The sequence below is a fragment of the Drosophila mojavensis genome, unplaced genomic scaffold, assembly GCF_018153725.1.
Source record: "Drosophila mojavensis isolate 15081-1352.22 unplaced genomic scaffold, ASM1815372v1 contig_16, whole genome shotgun sequence".
Lineage (NCBI taxonomy): Eukaryota > Metazoa > Arthropoda > Insecta > Diptera > Drosophilidae > Drosophila > Drosophila mojavensis.
The window spans coordinates 130,188-157,912 of NW_025318693.1; the positions used below are offsets into that span (position 1 = coordinate 130,188).

The following is a 27,725-nucleotide window of genomic DNA, read 5'->3' on the forward strand; positions in this document are numbered from 1 at the left end:
GTCGATCGGTTCGTTTGTTTAGCATTAACATAAAAAAGAGAGAAAAACATAAATTAATGTTAATACTTTTAAAAACAGTTAAACAAAAAAAAAAAAAAAAAACAATGTAAAATGCGTACGTAAAACCTTCTGTGTGTGTGTGTATTTGTAAATGTTGTTAAATTATCAAAATATATGTATGTAAACATAAAGAAAAAAGTTAAGAAAAAAAGAATTATATATATACTGTATAGTGGATATACATATATATAGGTATATGTTGAACTAAAACAAAAACATGAAACAGGAAGTAAAACAAATTTTAAGCTATGAAAGTAAAATCTCAAAAAAATCATAATTATATTTAGACTTAAGCATACCAACATGAAAGACATATAAGTGTTTTTAGCGAAGCAAATACAAACAAAACAAAAAAAAAAGAAAAAGAAAGAAAAAACTCAATGATTTTTTGATAATTTTACAAAAAGAACCCCAACACAACCATCAAAGAAAAATGAAAAAAAAAAATTAAAAAAAAAAAAGAAAACACACACACACACAAGCAGACAGGCACAACTAACTATACACACATCAATGTTTATATATATTTAGAAAGTGAAATTATTTATACGTTGGCGCAAAAGAACAAAAAAACACAAAACAAAAGAAAAGAAAATAAAAGAATATTGATTAATAAACTAATTGTAACTGTAACTGAATGATATGGATTTAGCTAATAAGTATAAGTAGCAGTGATCGTAATTTAAAATTAACAATTAACTGAAATGGTAAATTTGAAGCATAAAACGTGTACGAAAAGCAACAGTAAAATAATGTCAAATGTAAAATTTAAATTGCATACGGTATTTACAATTATCACAAGAAAGTCGCAAGCTGCAGCTGCTAATTACCTATGGAGAATTAGAACCTACATACATATTCCATATATATGGTTGAGTACGGTTTAAGCTAGGGACAAATTTGCATGTGTGTCTGAGTTCCTTCGAAGCTCTAACAACAGAAACAAAATGAGAATAGAAACATACTTTAGCCATAGACTAAGTACACGCACACACACACACACACACACACACACACATACACACACACACACATATGCACATGAACCACCACATATTTCTCATGTAACTCTAATGCTTAAAGTACATTTTTAAACAAACTCTAGCGTTTCATGTATACATTCTATCCTAATCTTAACTAATCTAAAAACTAACTTATATATACATATACATATATGCTCTATGTCTATGCCTATGTCTATGTCTATTATATAAATATATATATATATACATACACACGTTCTGTTAGCGCATCGATACAAGGTAAAAAGAGATAATTATTAATATACATATATACATATTTATATATATATTAATATATATATCAAACCCACGACTGCTAGAATTTCAAATGAGAACTCTTGACAAATCAAAAATTTCATACAAGTATTTCAATACCTATAATTACTTACAAGCAAAACAACAGGAAACCTAAGAAAACAAACAAAACAATTGAAAATATGAGAAACTAAGAAAGTAAAGTAACACGTAAAGTAAAGTAAATATGTGTAAAGTTGAATCATTAAATATTTATGTGTTTGTGTAAAACAATCTAAAGCCGTACACTAAAGATACTTAGCCACTGAAACACACACACCATCACACACACACACACACAACCGCACACTCAGTCACATATTTACATTCACACTTACTCAACCGAATTCAATCGAAATGCATTATGAAATGATGTTAGTGCGCCGGCTTTTTGGTATGGAGCGTTCAAAGCGTAATCAAATATTTAGCCCAACGATAATATACATACAGATAGATACAGATACACGGATACAATTCGCGCCTAAGCGTGTTGATGTTGATAATGAACAAAAGGACACACCGAGAAAAGCAGCATGCGAATTAATAGAACTATATACATATATACATACTTAGTACATACATCATAATGAGTGCAAAATACGCAATGCAGCTATTTGAGAAACACTAAAAAGTATTACTTTAACATGTAGAGAACAATATAAATTAAAAACAAAAACAAAAAGAAAATAAGAGAAAAATCTATAAGAAAAGCAACAAACTGAATACATAGTTTACAAGTACATTGAAGAATTTAATAATTAAAAATTTATCAGATTAACACATTTACATTTAATGAACGAAGCCTGCCCGAGGTAACAGTCGCAACTCAGACGCGGGACTTGAGGGGGATTCACAAAGATATAAAGCAAATATATATAAAAGAAACCAAGAAAACAAGATAAAAGGAATAAACAAACAAGTAAATAAATATATTTAAAGTAAAGTTTAAATCAAGCATAGCGAACAGTTATAAGTTGTACGTGACGACGTTTTACCGAAATGCATATTGTGAATCTAAATAAATTCAAGACTAAGTAAATATGAATTGCATTGCACACATACATAAATAGAAACGTGCATATGTGTGCATGTGTGTATCAGATTTAGTTGCTGCATACACTCTATATGTGTAATTGTAGTTATAATCTATGGATTATTTTATGGAAAGCAGAAGCAAGCCCTTGAATTGAGACGGTGTCGGGAGAACGGTATGAACTAAAGGTGGAAAACATTTTGCTTAGCACCAACTCTCATCGATTCACAGCATGTGCTACACATACATACTTATATACATACATATGCATCAACAGAAACATATCAACCATATTTGTCATATAAAATATATTCACCATATTCTCTCGATCTGCCCTCATTTCCGCTCTGAGCGAGCACTCATACACCTCTACCAGAGCAACCCGACAAAGAGAGTTAAGAATTTGAAGCGTTTGAAGCGTTTGGGTTAGAGCAACAACAGCAACAACAACAACAACTTAAACAGCAACAGCATTAGAAATTAAGTTATATCGGAAGCGCAAGTTATTGAAAATTGAAAAAATTGATTAAGATATCGAAATTATTTTAAGATTACGGACCGATAGCGAGTGCGTATCGTCGTCGTTGTGGTCGTAGACAATGACAATGAATAGATGAAAGCATAGAGAATTTGTTAAATATTTTGCCAACGAAGAAAGACAGAAATGAAAATATTGAATTATTAATTTTATATATTATAGTTACACAGTATACTTTTTTAAGGAGTTTATTTCAAATGTTTTTTGGTACAATATTTTATAGATTTTATAGATTTGTGTGCTCATTAGTATTTTTAGTAGCAAATGAATTTGGTGTGCGTGGTTTTAGCAGAAAGTGCAAGGAATTCATGTGGAAATGCAAGCGTTGCTGCGTTCGTACTGTATTCAGAGAATTTTCTTGGTTACTTTGGCGGTTGGACAAGCGCTTGCAACGTATATATAAAACTTATATAGAATATATACATATATATATATGTATGTATGTATGTATATATATACATATATAATCGTACATACCTATTATAGCTAGCGAAATCTGTGCTTACATGCTTTATTAATATTGACTCGTTTCTTGTACACTTGAGTTCAGTTACTGAAAAATTGATACATGAAAACTACATGGAGGAAACTCAGAAACCAGTTTACAAAGAAATTAAAATTAAAAAAAAACAGACAGAAGTTCCTACTTTTTAGTGAAATGATAAATACATGCTAAAAACAGAAATCGAAACAGAAATAGTTACCGAAACTAAACTGAAGAATTTGCAGCAGTGAATTAATTATACATTTACATGATATGATCATCCGTGTAGATGATAAATGTTGATCCATTTGAGAAATTCTTTTACCTTATCTACTTTGCTCTTTTGCTTTTCTTTGCCTTTTTCTTATCCTTGGTATTTCTATTTTGAACTTTGTGCGCGTTAGTCAAAAGAAAACAAAATTATGGCAAAATTCAACTAGGGTCCAAGTTTTTAAATATAATCAATTATCTTAAAGAACTTACATATTTAAATCAACTCCAACGAACTGGGCCGGATAGTCCGGCAGTTTGTTGCAATTTATTGGTACCCAATATTCGAGATTGAAATGTTACAAAGCAAAATTAAAAACTGAATGTGAAAATAAGAAAACAACAACAAATACATGCACTCTATCACTCTCCCCATTTCTCTCTAACTCTCTCTCTCTCTCTTTCTCTCAATGTCTGTTTCTCAGTCACTCGATCTTATACTTACGAAAACATCACAGTTTTTACAGATATTGCCAAGAAGCTTCAAAGCTATATCCTCGACTCTAAAATAAATATTGCCTAACTTACCGAAACTTAGAACACAAGAAGAAGAAGAAATGATAGAACAAATCACGCAAAACAATCAAAAATCGAACTTGAAGGTATTTGTTAAAGGAAGTTTTTTAAATTTACACCACGATAAACACTTTTTAACATTTGTGCTCTCTAATTGTACAACTTACTCATAACGGTAAATCAATAAAAGAAATTTAATCATTTTACGCTCTAAACGAAAGTAAACGAAACAAAACAAGATTTTCCTCACCAAATTTTACTATAAATCTATTATGTGTATTGTATATATATAAATAACAAAAGAAATACGAAAGTATATTGATATATATATATACATATATGTATATCTATATATATATATATAAATGTATTGTGGTTGCAAAAAGAAAATGAAGATAAATCCAACAGCAGCTAAGCGACCCCAATTATACATTAAAATTGAAAAAAAGATTTAAAAAATGAAGTAAAATCAACTAAATTATACATTTTTGTGTTTTCACGTATTTTAGCGGGCGCCGAGCAAAGTTGAACATTGTGCTTGAAACAGGTGCGAAAAGACGTGAAAAACTTTGAAATTCAATAAAAATTATTAAAACCAAACAAAAACAATCTAAAATGAAGACATTCTGTAGAGCATGTGAAAAACTGTCGAAATGAATTGTGCGCAGAAGAAAACAATGAAATAAGTGAATATTTGTTATGTTACAAGCATTAATTAATTATTATAATATTAATTATTATTAAAAATATTTGAGAAATAAATACAAAATAAAAAAAAATGATTTAAATCATTTAAAACTATAACTTCTGCATTTTATTTGATTTATTCAGCCTTGGGGGTGTGGACATGAATATGCTCAATCGGTTCTTCACAAGAGAATGTGAGGGGATTGAAATTTTACAAATTCCAAGCCTTCCCACAAATAATAAAATCTTAAAATTTTGCATGAGCATGTTAAATGATTTCATTATTTTTGTACTCTTCTCTCAGATGCGTAGAAATGGGACCAACTGACGATCAGCATTTCATAGAGAGGTGAGAGAGAGAAAGTAGGAAAATAAAAAGGATAGTGCTGAGCTTCGTTTGACATCAACCACTTTGGCTGAACGCTAGAAATATATTTGATTTGAGATCCTAATTATGAGAGATCTGTGTAAGAGAGGGAGAGAAATGAAAGAAAATAGTATATAAGCGGACGTCGTACGAAAGCAGCCACCTCAGTTGAGAGCTGGAAACGCAGTGATGTAGATGTGCTGAAAAAATTGTGCTAAATGTCCCAATGCGTTTTTTGGTTGGTGGCTAAATTAATTTCACAAAATTGTGACATGTTTAGTAAGGATTTTTGTTCTAAATGTTGTACCTAAAATAGGCAATTATTTTGCCCGCTTAGCAAAGACACCAACCAATGCAAGCTGTGTTTAGTAGACTAGTAATAAGCAGTAAACTGCTTTCTCAAGCACAAAACCAGCAAATCCTACAACCTTTTTAGTACTATTCTTAAGCTTTAGTATATTAAATGTACTAAAAACGTAAGTATATATGCATATATTTAAACTTATTTTACAGCTGAAATAGCTAATAAAATCTCAGCAGATATAAGAAACACATATAATTGTTTATATTTTATTTATATGTATATATTTTCATTAAATAATGTAACATCGCTTTATTCTCACGCAAAGAACTATTTTGGATTTAGTTAATGCTTGTATAAGATAAGTTTTATTGTTATCATTGTTATTATTCTGGATATAAATAATAAGTTTAAGTTGACTTATGTATTTATATGTTGTATTCATATAATTATTCATGCTGCCTTTGTGAATGCATCTGCGCTCAATGCGCACATCATCATCATCATGTGTGTATGTATGAATGAATGAATGTATGTATGTAATTGTAAGGAATTTACCCTTCATCATATCTATGTTGTAGATGATGTATGTTTCATTATCTTTATCTATATATATAATTCATTTGTTTTTCCTTTAACTTTGTGGCAGTGGTAAATTAGAGTATTATCTGTTCCTTGCTTTAGCTGTCTCGCGCGATAATTTCCATAATTTTGGCGCTTGGACTTGGATTCGCTTGGATTCGTACTTGGATTATAGTTGTTAAGCTTTGTGACTGCGCTTATGTACATATGTGTTAGTATGTATATACATATGTTGATTTATAAATATATGTTGATTTTTTTATTGAAATATTGCTGTTGCGAATTAGATTTGGATTTTCGATTCTTGTTTTATTAATATTTGAATTTGGAATTGAGATGACACGTAGACATAGATAAACATAATAATGAGAGAAAAATTGAATTTTTTGAATTTGCCTTTCTCGTTAGTATTACAGTTTTCACTTTCTTGTGGTGGGTTTCAAAATCATTTCCAAATACAATGCCTCAGAGTAAACAGATTTTGTTATTCATTTTTCATTTAATTAATTTTGTTATTCATTGTATATTGTTAGTATAATTCTACTTGAAAAGTGTCCGCTAAAGTTCGCAATGTCTCATCTGGTTTCATACGACTTCCTTTTTAACTATATTTTGTAAACTATTTGTTCTTATTATTGCATTTTAGTTATATATATATTTAGTTCGTTATGTAGCAAAAATTCTGGTGGTAATATTTGAATTAATTTCGCTATATTTGACTATTCGTTAAGGGACTTTTGAATGGATTATTTTTGTTTTTGGATTATGGACTTGTTTTTTTTTGCTAGTAAAGGACTCAAAAGTAGGATAAGAATTTACATTTTTAAGGATTGAAACTTAAAGCTTTTTATTTGGGGATTTTTTGAAAAACGTTTGCCATTTGATATGAAAGTTGTCCCCCCCTCGAGGGTGGGTAACATAACCTTTGTTTTTGTTGCCTTTGTTGTTGTTGGTTTCTCATTCAGTCTTTGTAACAAAATTGATTGCTTGGATTTGTAAATTTGTTAGCTGGATTGTTCTTGTTCATTTCGTTTTTGTTGTTTTATTTTATTTATTTATTTTCTTTTTTTTTTTTTTTTTCTTGTGGGTATTTGTCGACGCATTAGCATTAGATTTGCAACTGAAATGATTTGTAGTTTTGTATTTTGTTAAATTTTAATGGAGCATGCTCATGATGTGTTACATACAATTAGTTCTTAAATACGGTTTCTGCCTTTTTATTTTTGTTTGTTTGTTTCTTTTGGTTTTGTATATTACGTTAATATAACTCGCTAAGCCCTGAGCATTTGGTCTCCATTTGCTTGTTAAGTTCGACAAAAGAAATCGACTGCACATTGCAAGTGCTGCGAATTGCTAAAAATTCATCCCCAACTATTTGAAGAGTTTGCCCTGGTGTTTCCAAAAAAAAAACACAAAAACAAAAAAAATTGGAGAGAGATAGAGAAGGAGGGAAGATGTATAGCGTTAGGCACACATTCAATACAAATTACATATAAATTCACACAAATCTTTCACTTAGGTTTATTTCAACTATTCAACTAATTTAACTGAGCTATGCTGTGTGAGTGTGAAACTTCTGATCCTTCAAAACAATAATGTGGGGCACATATTAGAATACAATAAAAAACATGGCTGGGAACTAATATATATAGATATGACTATATATATATATATGTGTATATTAACTACAATACATATATATATTTCGCTAGCGCAGCTGCCTTCCTATTTGTTTCTATTAAGTTTTAGTTACTTCCTTTTTGTTTCATTACTAATATTTATAAGTGTACAATATTGTGCAATACATTTCAATAAATTAGTTCGTTTTTTGCTGTTCTTGTTGTTGTTTTGTAACTAACAATAATTTCAAGTGGCGTCTGTGTGTAATAGTTTTTTTTTTTTTATCAATTCATATTTGCTCACTAAATGCCTTTAACATATTTGCTTTGTATTTATTCAGCTAACGCTTATTGTTATTGTTATTATTATAGTTAGTATTATATATATACTTATATGTGGTTTGTTTTAATTGTTTAGGCTAAATTAAATGCATATACAATTTGTTCTTGTGGTTGCTTGCCAATCATTTCAGTTTATTTAACTATATGTAGTTGCTGCTTTGCTGCTATTCATTTAGTTATAATTAAATTTCATTTTTATTTTACTTTTTTTTCATTTCTTGGGTTTTTTCTTAATTTAAATATTTTGGTTTTAACATTTTATCGCTTGTTACTTGCCGCTTTACTGCTGTATAAATGTACGATATGACACAGTGATATATTTCATAACATATTTTTCTTTTAAAAGTACATATATTCAATTGTCAAGCAAGTTCAAGCCACAGACCAGATCCCAAACACTAAACACTCACGCAAGAAGCAGTTGAAGTCCACGCATAACAGCCAACATTTCAACAACACCACCAACACCACCACCACCACCAGCACTACCACCACCACCGTCACCTGCACCGCCTGCACCACCTCCAACACCACCACTACGACCACAATTTGCTAAACACTAACTAGGCCCTCTGGCAACTCCCGGTATCTTATCTAAAGCTCAGCTATAACTAAGAAGCCATAACAATTTGCAAATCAATTCAAATGTTTCTCTATTTGCCTTTGAATTTTATGATTTTATGAATCCCTAAACTTCGAATAAAAGTTTGCTCAAACTAATTGAATTTCACGCATGATTAACTTCAAGTTTAACAATTTATGAATAGCAGAGAAAAAGACAGAAGAGAACGGAAAACAAATCGCATGCAAGACCCCCAATAGAAATGGATTATTTTGGACCCCAACAAATGAACATTTAGCAAATGTTGACAAATGGTTATCAGCTTAAGTTGTTGCCTTTTTAAAAACACTACGCTCTATATATATATGTGTATATATGTATGTGTATAATAACCAACAATTTACTATACTCGTATATAAAAAATTAATTATAGCATCTAGCAACTAGCAACTAGGTTAAGGTTTGTTTTCTTGTCCTTTTCAACTCTTTGGTTTGATAGATTTTTATTATGTATATAACACTTAAAATGTTTTTGTTTTTTGTATTCATCTAGCTTCGTATAAAATAAATGTGACAACAATTAACCGAATAATTAGCTATTTAAAATCTGAATGCATGTCCCATCCATAAAAACTTGTTTAATATCAAATAATGCACTGTTTTGGCTATACGCGTTAATAATATTTCAATTCAATGATTTGGTTATTGATGCGAATTCAAATCTGAGTTGGAATTGTCTATATATATATATATGCTATATATATAAGTAAGTAACGCTTGCTCTTGTTGTTGTTGTTGTTGTTGTTGCTGCTAGAAAGTTGTACTTTGATGAAGACGAATGATTATGCTAGTGTTTCATTAGGTAACTCTAAACTTAGGTTTGTCTACCCGGTACATACATACATAATCTGTATATATGCTAACTAACACACATTTACTATGATTCTAGGTATGCTCCTGTTATTTTGGTGTTATCCTTCATTCCCTCTCTTTCTATATTCGGTGTGTCCAACTTGTGGGTATATGTTAAATATTTATTGCTTTCGATGCTGCCTGGCTTTCTAACATACATATATGTATATATATATATATATATTATCTGAAATCAAATAAAAATATTTCACTTTGTTGCACTCTACATGTGGATAGCAAAAGCCTAACTTAAGTACGCTACTAAGCCTAGTCCTAGACACTAACGACAAGCGCTGACAAACACTGACTAGCTGACTAACGGTATAGTATTCTGATCGCTCCGCCAATCGGCTGACACCAAAGCACATAAGTTTTAAAGTACATTGTGGGTATTTACAGTTTAATAGGAGATTGTTATTAGATATATAGGCATTAATAATATGTATAATTAGTTTATTATAGTTTCCAGTTAGTTATGCATATACTTATATGTAAGTATATATATATGTATATATTTATGTATATATTTGTTTATAAAAAGCTTTTACTAAAGTATTCAAACAAAATGGCTGTAAAATTTGTAGACCCTTCTCTTGTCGTCGTAGTCGCAAAGCGTGTTTTAGTTTTGTCACTGTATATGTATGTATATATTACTACATATATATGCATATGCATATACATATATATGCTTGTATATTAATGTTTAAGAATATTTAATACCGTATTCTTGTATATTAGTGTGTATATCAGACTTTGTTTCATACAAAAAACTAAGCACATCGATTTGTCAATAAATTCATGTATTCATGTATATGTGGCATGTGTGTGTATGTATGTGTGTGTTAGTATTTGTGTGAGTGAACTGAAATGGACTTATAAGCATCTATGTTTAGAATACCATCTAGTCGTACACGGATGTACATTTAATCATGTATGTGAACTTGTTACTTGACAGATTCCGTATATACACTTATTCATAGGTATATATATATTATATATAGATAGAGAGATGCGTGTTTTAGCTGTATGTGTAAGAGGCTTAGGCAAATATATTGCTCGAAAAGTTATCCAATATTTTTACGAAATATTCTCATTTTTAATAGTAGTTAAGAGATTTGGTCACCTTAAAAGAAGCTAAAGTCTGCATAGAAGTTGCAAGGAGGTTACTTTGGGAGAAATTCGGCTATTCGAATGACTCGAATATTTCATGTATTTTCGCTTGGCTTTACTGCAAAAATACGTGTTTCATATCTGTATGTATGTGTTTTCAGCAAATCGGTATGTTTCAATATATGTATGTCTGAGGAAATAATTAAATGCGCGCTCAACCTGTAGTTTAGCTGTTAAGATTTGTGGTTTCGTATTTCTTAATACCATATATATTATGTATACTTTCGTTTCAATTCTTCAATGAATTTAGTTTCTGCTCAAATACTGTTTGTAAAGGTTTCTTGCCCTCGATTTCAAAATGGCTGCCAAAGGGTATATAAATGCTGCTAAGGCAAAGCTTTTTTGGCATGATGCACACATACAACACGCACACGCAAACACACACACACACACACACGCATATACACATATAACACACACACAGACGAACACTTAAAGCTTGGCAGCCATTTTGTTTCCGTTTTGTGTATTATTTAAACCAGTTCTCTGTCTTTGTGGATTGCCATATAAATTGATGTGATCTTAAAAATTCGTTTAACCTTAGTTGTTCTTTAAATTGTTGTATTTAATTAATTTTTTTTTTATTATTATATATATTTTTTTTAGTATAGCTTTGAGTTATTGTTTATCGATTTATATATTCATATTTTCTCATAATTTGTATTTGTTTGTAAATTTGTAAACTGTAAACTGTAAATACTCCAAAGAACAATTTCAGCATTTGACATCGTTGATATCATAATCGCTTTCAACTCCCCTCTAGCTGCTACCGCCCCCGCTCCCGCCCCCGCCATCGCTCACGAATGCCCAGCGCACAGCACGCGCCACTCACTTGAGATCATCGTACTCGTCGCTGCCATTCTTCGAGTCGCCCGACGACTGGAAGGCGGCCACCATTGAGGCACGCTGATGGCCCTTGTCGGAGCTGGCTGCCAGCTTAGAGTCGGCCACGTGGTGGCTGCTATGGCCATTGTTGGCCCCATTGCTGCTGGGCTTCTCGTCGAAGGCGTCGAGGAAGGGATTGGTGGCCGCGTACTGGGCACGGTAAGTGCCCAGCGTATGATAGTTGTTGCCGCCATTGGCGAAGGGGCGTGTGCTGCTGCTGCTGCTGCCAGCTGAGCCGCCGCCCGTGTAGAAATCATAGCTATTGGTGGAGCCAGTCATGGAGCTGACCCCACTGCTGCTGGCTGTGCCGCTGCCCGAGTGATACGAGGAGCTGGCACTGGCGCTCGCGCCAAAGAGAGTGGCGCCCGCGCTACTGCCGTTAGCAGCCCCATTCTTGGGCAGAGTTCCATAGAGATTCATGGCACTGTGATTGCTGCTGCTGTTGGCATTGCCATTGGTGCTGGCGAAGGGGCTGTTGCTAGAGTGGACACCATGACCATTGCCATTTCCGGTGCCGTTGCCTATGGCGCTACTGCCGAATAATGCGCTACCAAAACTTCTGTGCTCTGAGCCGGAGGCTGTTTTACTGCTATTGCTGGTGGCTACGTTTCGGGAGTCGTTCGTGTAAGTTGAGGTGGTGCTCACTGCGCTGGCCACTGTGGTGCCGCCAATGTAAGTCTTTGTCTCCGTTTCCGAGGACGATGACGAGGCGAGGCTGTCAAACAGCCGCCTGCCGCTCGAAACCAGGGAAGAGGAGGAGCTACTTACCGCCGCGCCGCCCGACCGGCCATCCTTGGCCAGCCGCGACGGCGACGACAATTTGCTGCTGCTGCTCGTTGGATTCGTGGTGGTGTCCGCTGCACTGGGCGACGATGTTGATGTCGTGTACTTGCTAATCGCTCCAGTGGTGGCACTAGGCTTCGCCAGGCAACTGGTGCTGGAGCTGGGCGTGACCAGCTGGTAGGTGCCCTTCGGCAGACCGTCCCCGCCGCCGGGCGGCGAAGGCGAGTCCGGCGACTTGATCGGTGTGAATTGGACACGCGGTTCGCGCTTCAAGTACTTGGACATCAGCTGACTGGTGGTCATCGCCTGAGACTGGGCCAGCAGCGCATTGGTCGAGGCCGACGATTTGTACGAGACCAGGTCGTCGGAGTCATCCGAGGAGGTGGTTGGCGCCGACGTGGCCGTCGAGCCAGCACTCAGCACCGTTGCCTGAGACGAGCTGGAGCTCGATGTGGCGCTCGTCTTGTTGCGTATGACCTTGTAGTCGTCGTTGTTGCTGGCGTTGGAGCTTTTGCTGGGCGTGTAGCTGCTGCCGAAGCTGTTCTTCTTGGAGTCCAGAGTGCTGCTGCTGTACTTGGATGTGTAGGGCTCGTCGCTGGCCAAGCTCTTGGAATGCGAGTTGTGCGGTTCGTAGAAGTCGACGCCCTTGCGGTTGGTCGAGCTGGCGGCGCTTCCGCTGGCGCCGGCGCTAGCGCTAGCCTCTGGAGGCGTAATCTCTTCTATGGGTGCATCCTTCTGTAGTGGGGGCTTCTTCTGCACGACAGAGTACGAGCTGAGCGTATCTGCGACTTTCACTTGCTTGACAGAGGCGGGCGAAGCACCACGTTTGATGGTATCAGTGCCTAAATCAAACGAGACATTAATTGACATTATTTGGGCATCCTTGGCTCCACTTACTCTTGCCCGAGCCCGAGCCCGACCCCGAGCCGGAGCCCGTCGAAGCTGAGCTACTGCCTGGGGAGGGTGTGCCTGGAAGTGGCAGTGGCGATTGGTCGGGAATTGCTGAGCCCGCTGAGCCCCCCAATTGATAGGGCTGAAAGAGATCACAAGAAATGGAAGCAAACGAAATACGTGTCATGGGTTATTGCATTGGCAAGCTTCATTCCATATAATGTTGGGAGTGGACAAACGCCAAACTGTGTATGTGTGTGTGTGTGTATACCTTGGGGCCTGTATCTGTGGGGTCTGAGTGCGTTGTGTGGAAATAATTTGGAATTTTCTTTTTATTTGATATTATGTTTTGTGAATAGTGCGTGTGTGGGCGTGGCAGATATACAATAGGCATACACTTTACAGAAGGAATCTGGCATAGGGCGCGGCCAATAGAAAACCAATTGAGATGTTCTGATGAATGGATTAACTTAAAGGCGAGTGGAGTGAAAGGTGAGGGCATGCAAACAAAGTGCCTTGAAACAGGTGCAGTTGACAGAGCAGAACTTAAGAGTATATCAATTTATCTACTGTTTATCAAGGAGTCCACACGCTTCCCTTCTCAATTCATGGGGAAATGTTGGGGGAGCATTTGTGGCATCGAAACAGTTCTTCGTTAAATGAACCCATTTACATACTATGAATACTCTGTTGTGCTCATTGATAGTTTCTTGGATATGACTACGATCATTGAAGAGTTTTTTTTTTTTTTTTGCGGGAAGTGGACATTAGTTATACGGGCGATGATTCATGAACTTTGTACAATGGAACGTGTGGGCGATATAGATACAAATATTATGAATGTACACTTTGCATTGGTATTCTAGAACATAGATATATGTGTATGTAGATTCGTTATGTTACATTTTTACCAGTAGTGGGCCAATCATGCTGAACACGCCGTTAACATTTATCACATCGCTCAAATCATCATCATTGACAGTATAATCAATATCATTATCGTTATCATTATCATTATAGTTAATAGTTTATAGTTATACATAAATATCACAATTACAACGTCGATCAAAGTTTGACGGCAAAACAATTACTTGAATTCATATTTGGTTAGTTCATAAGAAGCACAAATCAAATCAACAATAGCAAATGCATTTATATATGAATACATATATATGTATGTATATAAATATATAGATTATATAACTGATCAGCTTTGACACATATACATATATATTGTACATATCGATACGCGTTTACAAACGGTCAACAGGAAGACTTAGAAGAACAAGAAAGTAGTTTTTGAAAATATATTATGTATGTATGTGTGTGTATTAAGTATTATGTACGTATGCATTTATGTAAGTATATGAGCAACCGAATGGTCAATATAAATATTTATCATTTACAGAGAAAGAGACAGAGAGAGCGAGCAAAGGAAAGCTACGGTTAGTAGCATAAATAAATTGAAATTATATATGTATATAAATTTAAATGTACTGTGAGTATACCAGCAGCGTTTGTTTAAATGTATGTGTGTAGACACTTCTATATGTAAATATATTTTAGAGAACTGCATTAAAGACAAAAAAAAGAAAAAAAACAACATTTTTAAATTAGGTATGCTCAGGTTGCGTTGAGTGAAATTGAATACGTATTGGAGTGAACATATACGCTCGCATAAGACTCGACGGCAGAGCATTGAGGGAAAAGCGATTGCATTGAGTAAAATCCGAGGCCGAGTGGAGGACTCTCTCGTTAGAATCGGCTGCACAACACTCAAGCGAAAGCAATGAGTGGAAATGTATGTACACGAGGGATAGCGTTTCGGCTACCGAATCGCCATTTAAACTGTTGTTGCCTTGTCGTAATGGAAACCATAACACACTTCGGCTTCGGCTTTCGTTTTTCGGCTTCGGATCACGATTGAGTGATAGTCTCTTAACAGTCTTTTAGTGGTCTTCGCTCATTTCTTATGACTGCCTGAGTAATCGACTTCTCACTCAATTCACTTAAGGCGCACGATGAAGTAACAGTATGAAATGTAAAGTTGGCTGTCTGTTAAGATAACATTTATGCAAATGAAGCAACGCTGACTCTGTTATCTACTTTAAATCCTTTAACAGCGCTGAAGCCGTATGTTATGAGGCACAACTCGTCCTCTTGTATGTGTTGCGCGAGCGAAATCTTTCTCTCAGAGCTCTAATATATACATATTACATATTCATATAAACATATATATATATACATAATGCATATCATGTGTTTATGGTTAGTGTAAAAGATTTGTTAGTAGTAGTTTTGTGTTATTCTCAAAAGCTCTTCTTATTATGTTATGTTGAGCTATGTTTGTTAGTTGTTCTTGTATTTGTTGTTGTTGTTTGTTAGCTGTTGTTACTGTTGTATCTGTTTGTTTACCTGTTGCACCGCTTGTTGCAAGGCTCGATGCGATTGAGCTAACTGACCCACTACTGATTGATACAGATGACTGTTGGCTGTGGCTGAGAGCTGATGATGGCCTTGGGAGAGTATGTTGGTTACCGAAGTGGACGAGCGCAGTAGGTTGCCCGCCGCCATGAGCTGCTGCTGCTGCTGCAGTAGTATTTGCTGTCTGTCCACTGGCAACGCACTGACTTTGCTTCCACGCTGCCCTGTTGACTCGCCGCGCCGACCTGTCTACATAGGACTCTGTATTAATCAATATTAATGTGAACGATCATTTTGTGGCTTTGGGACTGGGGCTGATCGTGTGTCTATGTATGGTTGTGTCAATGTCTATGTCTGTGTGTGTGAGTGTGGGTGTGTGTGTGAGTGTGTGTGTGTGTGTGTATGCGTGACATTTGAAATGGAAACGGTTTCTGTGCCGCTATTGCAAAGACACCGAATAAGAATAAGAAACGGGGGCTGTTGTTGTTGCTGCTGCACATTCAAAGCGGAAAGAAAACTCTTGCAAGTGTTTATCGTGCCACTATAAAAACACGCGACTGTCAGTGTGTGTGTGTGTGTGTTGGTCCGTGTGTGTGTTTTGGTCAGAGTATTCGTGTGTTGTCGGCGGATACTGGGCACTGGACATTGGTGTGGATTGCATAATTGACACAATGATTACGTTACCTGAAGCAACACCTGCCATGTTGCTCATGCTGCTAGCTGTGGCCATGCCGCCCATGTGCTGAGCCAGCTGCTGATGCTGCGCCTGCTGGGCTTGCGGCTGCGGCCAGATCTGCAGCAGATACTTGAGCACCGCAATCGGCTGGGCGTGATCAATGTCAGCGCCAGGCTGTGCACTGGCCGAATGCAGCATCAGCGGGGGACCCATCACAGTGGCCAGCGCCTGAGCGGACATCTTATTGCGCTCCGCATTGGACACAACCAGAGACAAGTGGTCAAGCAGGAACACCAAGGTGGCCTATTGATAGTCGAACAACATTTTCAGATTTACCCAGCAGAGACTCACGTTGAGATTAGACTCACCCTATTCGCCCGTGGCAAACAGTCGAGTATGCTAAGCATCAGTTTCGCATTTCCCTCAGGATCATCTGGCAGGCAGACAGCTGGAAAGGTGGAATGATTAGGGAAGGAATTTCTGGAATTCGATTTTTAGCCGGCTCACCCAATGCATCGACCGTCATCTGGAAGAGACAGCGCGTGAACAGTGGCTCGGGCAGCTCTCTGAGGTAGTCCTTGAGGACGCCGGTAATAACATTAATATCAGGAACGTGTTCCGGGCTCAATTCCACAGCTCGGCTGTTGCGCTCGAAGGCCTCGCGCAGTAAACGCTTCTTGGTCGCCGATCCGCACAGGCGGTACAGCCCGATTATATCGAGGCCTCGCCGCTCCACCTCCTCCACGCAACGTCGCAGAACAATTGGCACCGGTGCACAGCCGGGCACGTTCTTCGACTCCCTGTTGACCACCGTCTCCAGGTCGGCGCCGAATAGCGTGGGATAGCCGGCACGCAGGCTGGGCAGACCGCGACGCTTATACAGCGCCAGGGGATCGGTGTGCCGCATGCGGATGTAGACTGTGCCACGCGGCTCCACCTTGAGCGCCAGCTGATGCAGAGGCGACTGCCGCAACACCGCCGACAGCGATATGGCGCCGCGATAGCAGAGCTTGTGCCTGTGCTGCGGATCCCAGGAGTAGACGAGCACGTCCAGCTGCTTGTTGCCCACCAGGTCGAGCTCGAAGGACTCGTCCCAATCGAATTGCAAGTCTCCCGAGCGCACCACCGTGCGCGCCTTATGCACGCGGTCGCACTCAATCACGCAGTAGAGATCTCTGGTCTGTGGGAGCGGTGCTCCGCCTGCCCCAAGCTGTGCGCCCTGCTCTGGAGTCGAGCGCAATCCGCGGCCCGCCAGCAGATGTATCCACAGCATGCCCGAGACGCCGCCAATGTCCACAATGGGCTTGTCCAACTTGTACTTGGCGAACTCCGCCGGATTGATGTCGATCTGCCGATGCGCTCGTGGCATTGTGGCACTGGGCGTGGGCGCCGGACTCTGATGGCCGGCTGTGCTCATGATGCTGCCACTAGGACTAGCTGGGCCAGCAGATAGTTCCAGGAGCTGGCGCATGCGCCGGATGCTGGGTGAGCGTATTGAACCAGCGCCACCTATGTGCTGCGAGGACATGGAACGCACGGGCAGTGCTGATATGGGTCGGGTTAGACCCAGATTACGGTCTAGGGTGCCAGTGCCAAGTATGCCCGTTCTGCTGGAGTAAATGCTTTCGGTCTGTAAATAAAATGTACAGCATTAACAAGAGGTCGAGAGAGCGAGAGAGAGTGAGAGATCAGCTGCGATTCCGGGTGCTCTACTTACATTCCGCAGAGCATCGTGAATGTTCTCCGCACTGCAGGAGAAGCGATGTGAGCGCGGCTGAGCGAACATGTCCCGAGTCATGCGCATTTGCTCTGCAATCGCAGAGCTGCTGGGGGCGCGCCTCAGCCACGCACGGTATTCGTCCGCCGTAAAGATGGAGGGGCCGGGGCTGGCCGTAATGCGTTGGCGCAGGTCACGCCCACGCCGCGCATCATACTCGGGCGCCGAGATGTTGCCATCATTCTCGTCCAGAATGCGATCGCCTATGCGCGCCCGAATGCCCTGTAGCCTGGCGCCAGGTCGCTCCCTTGGCAGTGAGTTGAATTTGTTGAGATCTGGGCCACCGGCCAGCATGGCAGCTGCGGCTGCAGCGGCTCCGCTGCCTCCCACGCCGCTTGAGCCACGCGGCATGCTGCCTATGGCAGGCCGGTTATAGTAGTAGTAGCTGGGCCGCGGCCCAATGGTGGCTTCGGTGTCGCTGGAGTAGTCCAGATTGGGTCGCGAGCGACGGGTGAGGGACTGTGCGCCCGCTGCTGGCGGTCCGTACTTCGGAACCCCGCCGCGTTGCTGATCGTAGCGCCCATAGCGACCCAACGTGCCGCCAACCCCCACTGGCATTGGCGCACCCGTTCCGGGCTTTAAGCTCGAGCGCAGCAGCGAGTGGCGGCCCAGTGAGTTGGAGTAATCAGCGTACTCGACTCGCGGCAAATGCTGATCGGAACCAGAGCGCGGAAACCGGGCGTGCTGCTGGGCCAAGCCCACGTTGCCAGTGCCCGTGGACATGCGGCGCGAAGGGCCGAGCGGCTGCCCCGGTGCGCCCGGATAAAATGCATGAACCTTTTCCGCCAGGCTCTCCAGCGTGCCAGCGTTCTGATAGTAGGCGTGCGAAGGCGCAAACGCATGCCCCTTGGTGGGCTGCTCCGTGATGACCGACGATGGTGGCGGCGGCGGCTTGTAGCCCCAGTTTGGTGGTTCGCCCATGGCATTGACGCCTCCCCGTGTATTGTAGTACATGTCCAGCTGCTCCGACTGCGGACTGTAGTTGTTGAGGCCCAGCCCCAGCCTGGAGCGCGACTCGGTCATCTCTCGGCCGTCGCCTAGAGGCGGACAAGGGAATAGAGAGAGAGAAAGAGAAGGACACCGATTAGCATTTTAAACACGGCGCTCACTTTAAACTACCTGTACGTCTTTCACGTGATGAACGCGGGCGCGGCATTCGATCGGTTTCGTCCAGGTCTTCGTCTCTGATATCACGCTTGATGACCACCACCGGTGGGGGCTTCTGCTCCGGCCTCGACAGTGTTGGCGGCCCCGGTGACCCAGCGCCACGATTGCCCCGCCTCTGCCGTATGGCCAGCACCAGGCGCCGAGGAATTGACATAATGATGACGACATCATCCAGCGACATATGAGTGACATCCACCAAATTGACGGCCAGGATTTCGTCGCCCACCTGAAAAGCATAATTCGTTTATGATAAATCTAAAAATGTAAATCCCACAAATAATGGGGCGGGGAATTCAATAGAACTCAGTTTGAAACGTCGTGAAAAAAATCAAATCAACGTAAGCATAAAATCTCATAGTCGCACAAACTTATCAAATAAAGTCAGTTCATGTGTCTATAAGCCATAGTTATATGTGACTGTATGAAATAATTTTATAAATTCAACGAATGAAAAAAGGGAAAAAATGTCTGACGATACAAATAAGGAGTCCAATATTCCATTGAAGCCTCTCAGTAATGGGGTCTTCTTGGAAGGGCCCAATGATCCAGACTTCAATGACTATGGATTTGTTTCACCAGAAACGAATGACTTCTACCGCAAGTACATGGAAAATGCGAGTAAGGCAGTTCCATTGCCCAAGACCAGAAGGTCATCCAAATCGAAGAAGGGCCAGAGTAAGGCAGCCAAGAAAGTGAATGAAGCGGTAATTGTCGACAACAAATGTGAGGGGTCTGAGGATAAGCAGCCTAAGTCCAAAACGAAGCGTTCTCAAACAGCTGCGACCATTGACTTTGAAGCGCAGCTCCAACTGGCCGAAAAAGCCCAAAACGAGCCACCCTATTCGCCTACAGGGCCGAACTCTCCCACTCGGCTGCCGACAGCACGGGAAAAGCTCGAGCAGGAGGATCGTATTCAGGAAAAGAAAGTCGATATGGAATTGCAGAAGCCAATTGACCAAATTGCAGACAAATTGGAGAAGACTGAGGAAAACACAACTAACGGGAAACAGGATGCGCTGCTCAAGGCTGACTCTGAGGAGAGCATCTCAAAAATTGCCCTCGAACAGAAGATGGAGAGCCCACCACAGGATCGTGACGACTCGGATATGGATGACTTTACTGATGACAGCGATTCGCAGCCGGATACACCGTCCGATAAGCGGAAGTATAGCGAAAGTGACATGAATGATAGCTACATGGACTCCGATTCTGGTCAAGAGCAGCAGGAGGACCAAGAGGATCTGAGCTTGAAGGCAAAGCAAAAGAAAATGAAAATGAATGAAAACTGAAATAGATGAAAAATATGTACTTTTCTATTTCTGCTCGAAAAATAAATGTTCTTTACTACGATATAAATTATCCCAGTTTATATTATCGATATTACTTACCCTTAAGCAGCCGCTGTTATAGACGGCCGACTCGAGGGCGATGCGGGATATGAAGACGCCGTCGGTGCGATCGGCGCCGTTGCCCTCGCGTATGTAGAGGCCCAGTGTTTGACCGGGCCGCTTCACAATCTCGACCAGCTGCACGGTGTGCCGGCCATCGGCCTTGTTCATCAGCTTGTGCGCCGCATCTACAGCGTGCTTGCTGCCCATGGAGCGTGGCTCCAGGATGCGCACGATCATCTCGCCACGGCGCTCCACTGCCTCCAGTGCCGCCGCGGTGTTCGGGTCATGATCGTTCTCAACAGCTTCTATCTGCCGAAAGATCTCCGAGCTGATGCCGCTGACCTTGCGAAAGTCACCTTGGAGCAGCACCGGATCCTTGACGCCACCTGAGCCGTTTGTGTTTCCGCTCTGGCCGCGATTCTGTTGCTGGTTGCCATGGTGCTGCTGCTGCTGCTGCTGCTGTTGCTGCTGCTGCTGCTGGTTGGCATGGAGGTGGTGCTGCTGCTGGTTGCCCATGCCGGACAGCTGGTTGGCGGGCAGCGGGCCGGGGGGCGCGCGGCCCGGACTGGCTGTAACATCAGGAACTGATCTTCCATTTTCCTGCAAAGGTAAACAGAACAAGTTTTCCCATTTAGTTTCCGCTCAGTTAATGTATGCTCCGAGAGCTTAATGCAAATGCGACTCTAAAGTGCAACGCGTTGTTGCATAAATTAAGCAAATTGTTGTCACTACGGCTGCGACAGCCCGCAGCTGTCGCTAGTTGCCTAGCCTCCCCACCCTCGCCCAGCACCTAATCCCCCATCTCCAAGCGACTTAAGCGTCGCTAAAAGACTTTGCTTTCGTTTTGCATTAATTAAGTCAATTTCGCAGACCTAAATGGCCCGGCTCAGCAGGCACAGCGTTGGCGGACTTCAATCAAACTCGCGACTCGCTACTCTTATCGGTGACATTTTGGCCAAATTGCGCAAGACTTGGCCCACAAACTGTGCAATAATTATTTCGTTACAAAGTCTGACATTTTTTTTTTCGCCATTTCTACCGAACTGCAATTTCTGTCACTGCCACGTCACAGTGAGCTCGTGTGGGGCTGGGGGCCCGATGACCGACCGAATGGGGCGTCATGCAAAGGCAACTCTGTGTGGCAACTGTACCGCGCTGAACCCAACTGAAACCAGGCGGGCGGGCACGTGACGTTGATGATGTCACACGCCAGCTACAACAATGCACAACTTTGATTTTTCAGAGCAAATGCAGCAGTGAGGGGCTAAGGGGCTGAGGGGCTGCGGGGCTGTGACTGAGGTCTCGGTTTGGCTATAGCAAACAAAAATTCACTTTAAATGAAGTTGTTGCTGCTGCTGCTGCTGCTGCTGCCATCCACAGCACACAACGAAGTTTTTAATGGGCAAGCAACTTAGCGTTGGCTGTGGCCGGCTACCCCAAAGGCAAATCCCGACACCACACTCTCGACCAGGACCAGGAACAGGACCAGAGCCAGAGCCAGAGCCGGAGCCAGAGCCGGCTCCAGTGCTGGCCAAGTGCACACTTGAGTCTTGTGCTGCGGTTTGCCAAAAATCATGTACGCCCACAGCAAAGCAGCAAAGAGTAAAAAAAAAAAAAGAAAAGAGAAGAAAAATGCTCGAAATTGCCAAAGTTTGACATATGTTGGGTTCGCTTTCCGTTCGGGTTTCTGCCTAAGCTGTGCATCTCCAGAGCTTCATCTCTCTTATTACTATTATTATTATTATTATTATTATTATAGTTGTTATTGCTGTTTGCTGTTGCTGTTGCTGTTTGCTATTGTTGCTGCTTTGCTGTTGATGTTGTGCAACTTTGTCAAAGTTTTGCAGCTGTCGCCAAAGTTTTGTGCTCAAACGCCAGCTCCACTTGCCCATTCTCTTAGCCAAATAGGCATTATTATATACACACATACATATACATATTCGGCGAGCCCTTGAGCATTTTGCACTTTGTTTATTTCTCAAGTTTTCGCTCGCTGCCATTCAACTATAAAAGTCCGTTTATAACAATTTTAGTTCATACTTTTACTCACTTACTTTTGTTTACTATTTGTATGCCCTCTCTAATAATTGAATTTATGCAAAAGTCTAGATAGTGGAGGGACAGGGAAAGAGAGAAGGAGAGAGAGAGAGAGAGAGAGAGAGAAAGGGGAGTGCCTCACAGTCGAGCATTAACATCAACTGCAGCACTCTGTGGCCCATTTCCTTCTATTTTGTTGTTGTTGTTGCTGTGCTCCAAGTGCATAACCAAATATGACTACGCTCGTAAATAATTTACAACTCCACAATACTTGGGGCATTATTAACACACTTATAGCTCTCGTTGCCGCTGTGTCCGCCCCATTGCGTGCGGCCGGCAATGGCTAAAAGGGGGCGTCACGCCGGCCATTGCGCCGAGCTGAACAAGTGTATTCAATAATAGCCAGGCCGCTGTGCAATTGGCGTTAACATTGTTGTTGCCTTGTGCCCCCAAAAATATTTCTTGCGCCTAACTATGTATTTATGTAGATACAGTTGTAGTTTGTGTATGTGTGTCTGTTTGTGTGTGTGTGTGTATGGGTAAATGCATTGCGTGCCTAAGGCCTGGTCAGCAGCAAATGGATGCATAAAGTGCCAAAAGCAAGAAAAAAATAATATATATGTATATGTATATGTATATGTATATGTATATGTATATGTATATAAAAAAACCAATTAGGTTGATTCCCTCAGCTCTCTTGGCATGAAATGTATGCAACATTTTTTCGGTGCCCAGGCTCTCTCGCTCTCTCTCTCTCTCACTCAGCCAGATGGCGTGGCATCTGCCAACCTGGATATGTGGATGTGTCAAGTTCAGTGCAATCGTTTTCAGGCTGAACTCTCTCTCCGTCTCTCTCTCCCACTCTCCCTCTCTGTCACGTGTCTCTTTTGCACTCAATTATTCGCCGAGCCCTTACCACCGAGCGGTGGCCGAGTCTGTGGCAAGACATTAATTACTTGCGGCTAATTACGAGTGGCAAAGCACATAGTTTGTTAACCGGCAAATCCAATAAGTTTAAGTCGTGGCTAACAGCCGGGCTAAGTCGTTGCCGCTGCGTAAATGGAGCGCATTGCCGTCGCTCTCGCCAGCGTCCCCATCAGCCCGTTTACACGAAGATATGCAAATTGCGGAGACGCGCCCAGCCACACATGTGAGTCAGCCTTGCTAGACTTTTAAGCACTCACTTAAACTTCATGACGTTGTCATTGTGCTTAGTCAGCAGCAGCCGCAGCAGCTACTTGCAGCCAGGCCCCATCCCTAACTCCCTACCTCTCACCCTCTCTAGTCCAGGTCTTTGTGTTGAGCTTCATGTGCGGCGACCTAATTGAAAGTAGAGTATGTATGTGTGTGTGTGTGTTTGTGTTTGTGTGGGCCTATACAACTAGAGGAGCTGTTAAATATTGATGATTTCTGATTATTATTAGGCAACAAATTTTACAGCTACGTAGCAAAGGACTCGAGGCCTTCGGCTTGCTCTGCCTATCCCTTATAAAGGGAAGTTGCGTGACTCCACAAAATCAATAAAACCATCAAAAACTTCAAACGGAAATTGAGTCAATTTGTAATTATGCCCGCCAAGACGCCATTAGCACTCACTGTATGTATGTATGAGATGTGTGTGTGTCCGTGCGTGTGTTCATATTTTTTGGACAAACTGTTAATAGCCAAAGGCATTGGCGGTCAGCATTGAAGCCTGAGCAGCGCTTTGGCGTGTGTCATTTGGGCCGCTTCTTTACCGTTATTGACTCACCGTAATTGTGACTTGGCCTACAGAATCAACTCGGCCTTAAAGCACTTTATGCAGCATATTTTGACTGCTTCTTAGCCATTTGATTTTGAATCTGCCAACAAATCTTGACTGACTGGCCAGATCTATTGTGTCTCCCCGGCCGGCTTGATTGATTGTGAGACGCATTGATTGATTGCCCAAATCTGCGTGTGTGTGTGATGTGTGTGTGTGTGTGTCTTGACATGCACAGCATTTCAGTTTCTTTTGTTTTTGCAGTCTTGGGACACTGCTCCGAAGGGACAGACTGGACTGAGTAATTGCTTGGCATTTATTATATTGTTTTCATTCACATTTAATTAATACGATTTGGGCCAGGCCTGAATTCCTCCGATATATGCTAACTCATGTTATTTGTCTAATGCTCCTCACGCTGATACCATCGGCTAATGTCTAATGACACGTTATTAAAAGTCAAAGCAGGGATTCGATACCCAATGGATGTTCTCCAAGCACAGTACATCATTAATTACACTCACTGTTAATTAATAACTATGACTAGATGGGATAATCTGACTAAATTTTTTAGCTGACGTACTCCCCAAATGTAAATACAGCGCACTGATTGAGCAACGACGAATTCAATCGATAAGAAATGGAAATTAATACAATGAATGACTAAAGTTGCTGTGGTAGTCTTCGAGTCGAGTCAAGGAGCACAAAGTCAGATTTTTTTTAAGACTTAAATAGGAATGGGGCAGTCGGGTACAACCTTACTTACCTACCTAAGGTGTAATTGAATACTTTAATATAATATAATAACTAATATGATATAACATTACAATTTTGACCCTTAAACCTGTGAAAATTACAGGGTATATTCGATGGGCAACGCCCTCAATGAAGTGAACATTTTATTTTTGAGCTTATAGTTTTAACACTTTAAGTAAATGAATAGTTGTGGCTTGCCACGCCCCCCGTGTGGGCGTACATATATTTATTATATTTACTATTCTATATCTCTGGTTGTCAACTCGAATAAGCAAGATGATATGGCACGACAATTATTTTATCATGTTAGTAATAATCAATTCCTGACAAAGTTTGTAAACTGCAAACCAAAAAGCATTGTCAAATGAAACACTTAGACCTCAGCTTAGGCTGCTCTCTCTGAGAGTCTTGATCAGCTGGTTAATTAGCTAGCTTAATGCATAGTTAACTTGAATAATATGAATACAATAAGCAATCGAAATAATAATACAAATGCTTATATAACTGCTTGCATTTGAGGTAAAAGACAAATTTGAGGCACAAATTCCCTCGAGTGTTTGAATTATCTGCGCAATGCACTGACGACAATTAAATGGGTAATGCAATGCCAGCTGTAAAGCTCTAGATAATGCTTTGTTATGAATACTTGTCAGTGACAGTTAGAGCATGACAACGATAATTAAGGAGCTGGTAAGTGAAACTATTGTGTAGGCTCAAATTGCTTTAACCACAAATTAAGGCAAACAAAGCAGCTACAACAGATGAGTCCCTCACAGTTTGGCCGAGTGTGTGTGTGCGTCTGTGTATGTGTGTCTTTGAGACTATCCAAAGATGTTCGGAACGTATACTTGATTTATTGATTGAGTTTAAAGTGCGACGCCTGGTAAGCGATAGGACAATAAACTGACTGCAATTTAAGTGAGCGAGCTGCTCTGTAATTAAGCGCAAAATCAATTTCAGCCCGGGCGTTGGTAAACTTCCAAGTCTGAAGTGCGACCGGCGTCGAAATGCCGATCAGCAGGAAAACAAGGAAAAAATGTGAAAAATATGCAAACGGATTCAGGAATTTATACACACTAGCATAGCGTAGTTACGCTTCGTGAAGAGGATACTCTGCACTCGCTGGCCCGCCGCTTGACTTCGCTGGCAAACAGACTTCGCCATTGAGCTGCCACCTAATGAGGCAGTTAACATACTCTTTATATGGTAGTATGACCGCATGAGATGCCAGCCCGATTGATTGACTCGGCTTCGCCATGCTCAACACTTGAGCAAATGCTTGACAGTCGATGCATTATGCTGCATCCCGAGCCCGGGGCATTCATTAAAATGCCACTGCCACGCAGCCACGCCCCAACTGTCGCCCCCAAGCTGTCAGAGCAAAATTTAATTATGGAGCCAAACGGGCGTACGTAAATGGGCGTGGCAGTGTGTGTGTGTGGGTGTGAGTGTCAAATGAGAATCGCACAGAAAAACAAACAGAGCCCACAAACACTTCGGCTCAGCCATTATCTGTGCAAATATTGTGCAGGGCTGGCGTCGCTTACTGAGGGGCTTAATGAAATTTTATTTCAGTGTTTGAAGTGCGCTTGAGACGGCTCTTTGGTGGATGCCAAAGTTTCCAAAGCTGCAGCAGCTAATAAAAGCGCCCCTCTTCACTCTACCTGCAACTTCAGTTCGTTCTCTTTTTCACTTTGCTCTTTAATGCACAGCTATGGTAAATTTTAAATGTGATTTAAAGAAAAAAAAATATCTTTTTCGGTTGGCTTAGAGCGCCGTCTATAAAAAATGCATTTTTATTTATATTATACAAATTTTATTTATGCATTCATCCGTATAAATAGCACATAAATTGTTGATGTAACAAAAAATTACAAAGGACGCAAATCGTTCGAGGACTTCGCGTCAAAGCGCAAGCATCGAAAAAACAGCGCACGATGGAAGCGAAGGCGAAGGTGAAGGTGGAGTTGCAGGTGGAAGGGGGAGGGGGAAGGGGGAGGTGGAGACGCGCCATGGAATCACAAGTGGAAAATAGTCGCAACTCAAAGTGCGCACAGGAAAAACAATATTTGCATAAAACTCACACACACATACATGCACACAGTTATTTATCCACACACACACCCATACACAAACACATACACATATAAATAAATAAATATTGTATAGGAATAAAAAATGGCATGGAAATTCGCTGGCGAGTTTATTTGATGTTCAGGTGGGTTCGCTCGCTCGGCTGCCCCCAGCAAGGCTGTGCGTACATTATTATGCAATGTCATGGCGCTGCGAGGCACTCGAACTTGCAGTCGAGAGGGGCGTTCACTTTGTCTTGTGTTATCAGATGTTATTTTATGTCGAATAATTGCCTTAGATGCTTTATTTGCAAATGAAATGACTGGCATTTGTTTGTTTGTCATGCACAGACCTTTACTTACTTC

The 27,725-nt window shown here is 40.9% G+C and overlaps 1 protein-coding gene across 8 annotated transcripts in view; it reads right to left on the reverse strand.

The window, feature by feature from the left end:
- Window positions 1-5,825: 5,825 nt before the first annotated feature.
- Window positions 5,826-27,725, reverse strand: part of LOC6573891 (rho GTPase-activating protein 100F) — a 48,145-nt gene continuing 26,245 nt past the window's right edge. For 2 of the 8 annotated variants that reach the window (XM_044007518.1, XM_044007520.1), the window contains 9 exons: window positions 20,751-21,353; window positions 19,321-19,588; window positions 18,136-19,232; window positions 16,926-18,048; window positions 16,787-16,866; window positions 16,427-16,721; window positions 15,734-15,987; window positions 13,325-13,460; window positions 5,826-13,269 (listed from right to left, as the gene is read on the reverse strand). In XM_044007518.1, the coding sequence (XP_043863453.1) occupies window positions 11,588-13,269; window positions 13,325-13,460; window positions 15,734-15,987; window positions 16,427-16,721; window positions 16,787-16,866; window positions 16,926-18,048; window positions 18,136-19,232; window positions 19,321-19,588; window positions 20,751-21,353 (5,538 nt within the window). In that variant the 3' untranslated portion in view covers window positions 5,826-11,587. Of the gene's footprint in view, window positions 13,270-13,324; window positions 13,461-15,733; window positions 16,004-16,426; window positions 16,722-16,786; window positions 16,867-16,925; window positions 18,049-18,135; window positions 19,233-19,314; window positions 19,589-20,750; window positions 21,354-27,725 lie in introns of all 8 variants that reach the window. The other 6 variants (XM_044007517.1, XM_044007519.1, XR_006356697.1 and 3 more) reach the window with 4 other exon arrangements.